This window comes from Dufourea novaeangliae, unplaced genomic scaffold (genome assembly GCF_001272555.1).
Source record: "Dufourea novaeangliae isolate 0120121106 unplaced genomic scaffold, ASM127255v1 scaffold316, whole genome shotgun sequence".
Lineage (NCBI taxonomy): Eukaryota > Metazoa > Arthropoda > Insecta > Hymenoptera > Halictidae > Dufourea > Dufourea novaeangliae.
This window is the reverse complement of record NW_015374191.1, coordinates 17,076-21,919: the sequence shown is the minus strand read 5'-3', so window position 1 is coordinate 21,919 and position 4,844 is coordinate 17,076. Positions and strand designations below refer to the sequence as shown.

The 4,844-nt window shown below is 35.8% G+C and overlaps 1 protein-coding gene across 2 annotated transcripts; it reads left to right on the top strand.

The window, feature by feature from the left end:
- Positions 1-475: 475 nt before the first annotated feature.
- LOC107192173 lies at positions 476-4,241 on the top strand. 2 transcript variants are annotated; one of them, XM_015581376.1, is made up of 6 exons: positions 476-608; positions 1,152-1,357; positions 1,438-1,579; positions 2,088-2,321; positions 3,235-3,601; positions 4,030-4,241. In XM_015581376.1, the coding sequence occupies exons 1-6, from the start codon at positions 540-542 to the stop codon at positions 4,155-4,157; spliced, it is 1,146 nt and encodes a 381-aa protein (XP_015436862.1). In that variant the 5' UTR covers positions 476-539; the 3' UTR covers positions 4,158-4,241. The 2 variants fall into 2 exon arrangements, with proteins under 2 accessions (XP_015436862.1, XP_015436863.1); XM_015581377.1 differs by lacking the exon at positions 476-608 and adding an exon at positions 788-866.
- Positions 4,242-4,844: the final 603 nt, after the last annotated feature.

Sequence of the window (4,844 nt, the reverse complement as noted above, 5' to 3'; positions counted from 1 at the left end):
ATTTTTAATAACTGAAAAATTAACATCAGATACTGTGTTTCACTAATTTTTTGTCACTTTGTGAGTTAGTAGGTTTCTGCATAAATGGGAGAAGATTCCCGCTATTTTTCATTACCACGTTATACACGTTCTAGACAAATGTCCCAGCCGAAAAATAAACAGCAGCCTGTGTTAACTTACAGAGCAGCTCTATACACTCGGCAACTAGCGGGAATTAGTGGGAACAAAATCCCTGTTGTTAAAATGCGCTGGAAACCAGGACTAAACTTGGCTCGTGCAAACATAATTGTACGTAAATGCAAGGTTCAAATTATCTTCTGTTCCTTTCCTCTGTTCTCTTAAAATTTGCTGAAATTTTTAAAGCATCCACAACAACAACAACATTGACCAGGGATCCTGATTTCATATTATACGTTACTGACGTAAACATCGTACGTAACAAGAACTTTCCAGTGTCACCTGGTCGATAAGGTGTTTGAAATCAGTTCATAGACAACGACTTTCGTGGAAGGAGAATCGGTTAGTGAGCATTTTTCAAAATGAACGCGGTGAAATTTGCGGAAGAATTCACGCAGTTACTCTGCCGATGGACGAGGACTGTTACAAACGTAAAGTATACATGTTTAACGCAAAATTATAAATAAAAAACCATGAATTAAAGGACAACCTTTAGTGTCTATAAAAGAGTTTATATTAGTAACTGTTGAGAATTAGAGTTAGTAACTATAAAAAGGAATATACAATGGTGAATATTCAAGGTGATATAGCAATTTTTTATGCATGTATTGGGTAATATTAGGCTGCTGGACAAATTGTGATAATTGGCGAAAGTATATTAGAATAGAAATTATTCTAAAAGAATGAAGGTATTCGGAATCTTACTGTATAACCGTGTCAGCTGTTTTAAAAATTGTTTAAATAGCGTAGTAATGATAATTTCTCAGGAAAAATGAAATCCTTCCTTTTTATTTTATGAAAATGTGATACGTAAAATTTATGCAGCTACTTCCAGATATCGCTATGTACAATAACTACTTCATAACGGTATTGTAGAGTCTGTATTGAAATTTAAGCAGAGACATTGAGAATAATTATTACCAGTAAATATTACCAGTAAAATTAACATACGTCAATATTTCCGAACGTTTTAGGAAGACGGCAGTTCCGCTCCTCTTTTAACCAACAAACAGCTATTAAAGATCATACAGGATGTGATACAAGTGATGCACGGAGTGAGTCTACAAATTCTTGATTACTCTACAATAACAACACCTACGACAGGTATCGCTGTTTGCACTCCAACTGCGCCTGTAGTAGCTAAACTTGATCTGCATCAAAATAATACATCGATATCAAGGTTGTTAACATGCTCTTGGTGTTAACATTTCGCGAAATTTCGACTGTATTCTGTATCTTATTTTAACGTAACAATTTTAGATTCAGATCGTTGGACACTTTGATAATGCTGAATGAATCGAACGATCATAAGCCTGATATCAAGGAAGAAGCATCGAAAAATGAGGAAAAATTGGATATCGACGAAATTAGGGAATGCGACACATTGCCTGAGGATAGAAAGGTGTTTCTTTAGTAGTATAATTGCCCTTCGATATATTATTAAGTATTCTTTTCTTTAATAGAAATATTGCTCCATGGTTCACTTATAATGAATAATGATTGAAAATATTTGTTATTCTTCCCCTCAGTGGAGCTTTACAAAATCTTATTTGTAATTGTTGGCTGAATATAAAACCGAATAATTGGCTACTCTGTCTCTTTGGAAATCAATAACATAATCTGAACTAAGAAACTAACATAATAATATACACTGCATGGCATAACTATAAAACCACACTAAAATGTTCAAATCTTTTGTATTGTGGTTAAAATAATAACGAATCAAGTATGTCATCTCTGAAATCGTATTAAGAAATAATGTTTCTTCAGAAAAGGATAGATTATATTCCTTAGAAAATAAGTGGTTCTTTTTTATTTCAATCACAAATATACATAGGGATTAAAGATTTTAAGGTAGTTTTATAGTTATGCCACGCAGTGGAGTATGAATATTATTTTCACACTTTCAGTTCATCTCACGTTCGAGTCCAGCGATTCACGTCAGCTCTGTCGCGAGGTCCAACACGTTCGTTTACGAAGAAGATGAAAAAAACGAGGCAAATAGAGTCGCTGATCGAAAGGAGAGCAACGTTTTCCATCAAAATGAGACGTCCGTTTGCGACCTCCAAAAGTTCTTAAAAAAAGTAAACAGTCTGCGAGATTGCGCCTCTGACATCTTATCGAAGATCGACGACTTGAAACAGGTTGAGAAATTTATTTATTTAATTACTGTTTCGCATCTGCCACCTGTTCCTTGAATCTGTTGATTCCGACAATACCGATTTCAAAGAAACAAAATTTTGAATAATTACGCTTTTACATTAAGACCACTGTATATTAATGAATTTGAATTCCACGAAATTCAATTTGACAACGTCCTTATGTTCCTTTCTATTAAATTCAGCTTGAACGAAAGCCCGAAAAGTGCCTGGAATAATAAGTAACTACTCCGGTTATTCATTTACACAGTCACTTCATCGAACTAATAAATTATTAATAGACTGTGAATCTTTATGCAAAATAACATTTTATAAAATAATTTACAGAGACAGAATTAAAACAGAAACTTTCATTTCTTCTTACGAGGTTCATCGTGTTAAGAGTAAAATAAAAACTATGTTCAATCTAATGGAAGATTTATCTTCTACTGTATTTCACATACTCCTTTATGCTATAAACGCACAAAACCCGCAGTCTATTTATTAGTATTAATCTCATTATTATACAGGCTGTTTAAAAAACAGGGTCTAAGAATTTAAGTGCCTATAGTACTCACCAAGTGGAGTCAAAAATGTCTAATTAACATAAGTCCCAAAACCAATTCATGACATCATTTTTCCTCAATACAGTAAATGCTCGATTAGTGCTCGAAGACTCCTCGGCACTGAACATTTAATACTTCCTAAACTAATGGCCATATGCGGCTGAAACAAATATCACTGGCTTCAGAATTCCAAGCTCATTGTATTAAACCTTATTAAAAAGTCAGCGTTACACCTAGGGATTTCTCCTTGTCAGTGACGAGGGCCTGCGAACACTCATCGAGGATTTAGTGCATATATCTGATTTTCTGGTCCATTGTTCTCGAAGTAAAAAAAAAGAATATAAAATTCACAGGATGTACTCCCACAACCCACGAAACACATTCGACGACTATCCAGCATGGGTGGTTTTCCCGGAGTGAACCGCACTTCATCGCTGATGAGATCAATTCCGCCGCCTAAACCTCGAAGATCCGTGTCAGACTTTCCAGGCACGCCCACGTCCTCCAAACTGAACCCGACGATCACGACCAAGGAGAATATTGCGTCCGGGAGGAGCAAAAGTTCGGAAAATTTTCAAAAGCCGCCGAAAATCACGTTGTCGAATCGTTCGCCATCGTTCTCGGTCCCATTCACCAAAAAGTCCCCATTGGACAACATCAAACCCTCTAAGAATCCTAAATACGCACACGTGCAGAGCACCATACCGAAAGCTTCGACAGGTAAACGAAAAAAGCTCAACGAATAGACCGAAGAAAGCAAGAGTTTCCATTCTATTGTTTTAATGGAAAGAAAAATGAACGTTATTGTTGAAGCAGAATAAATTAGGTGACTATAAAGCGGAAATGACGCTTTCGAGAGAACGGAAACGTCTAAATTTACTCGGCGGGTTTGATTTTGTGGTAAAAACATTTTTACAACGCAAAGAAAATCAGAATCTTCTCTAGTTATAAATTAAACGTGGATATGTAAAGTCTTTTAAATATGCAGGGTGTTAATAAAAATTCATTTTGTCATAATCTGATGATACTATATTCCGATAGAACATGTCAAAAATCATGATTGTGTTTTATGTTTAAAACTCAACATTCTAACAGAGCTTGATTTATAATTGTTTCTTGAAATAACGAAAATTTTTTGTTAAGTTTAGTTACCACAAGCGTGGTTGGAGTGCAAACAGCGGGATACCTGAGGAAGGTGTTTTCACTGAAGAATAATCAGGCATTTGTAGACTCACTCCCTGCATCACCTGTGTTGCATATATTACATTGTGCTTAATAGTTGTTGGTTGGTTACGAAGAGAGTGGTATGGTTACCTTATTTATATAAATTCCTATATCATTGCAGTCTTGTACTGCCAATAAAGTGTCAAGTGTGCATTGTGTTATTTGTAATAACTTCTTATTTTTATTTTCAGTGTTCTTCTGTACAAACATGCACATTTATAATGCAAAGGAAAATAATCCAATCGGTCTAATAATTTTCTCTCAATCACTCACAACATATGACCCCTCAAGAAATCTGTGTATCGAATGTAATTGACATTTCTTCACAGATCAACATAATCTTTAAAAGCTTTACTCGATCTTGAATATGTTCATACAACGCTAGTGTATCTTGGGCCTAAACCTCGCAGTTTCGAACGGCTGATTTAATTAATTCGCGTAACAAGAACAACAAGCAGCGCGTACGTTCGCTTAATTAGGTAATGATCCGAGCCATTTGAAATTGAATGCGCGATTTTCGATCAATCTCCGGCCAGCCTAATTATCGCAATCGGAACCGGCAGATGCAAAGTTATCTTTGGCATCTAGGAACCTTACGATTTACGGTATCCTTTCCCTCAGTCGCCTTCGCCGTCGAGTTAATTTAATCTGCTGGGAACAGAGAGAGGAGAATCCCTACTTGCGGCAATCGAATCGTCACGGTCGATTTATATCGCTCAGATCGTTATCGACGATTATT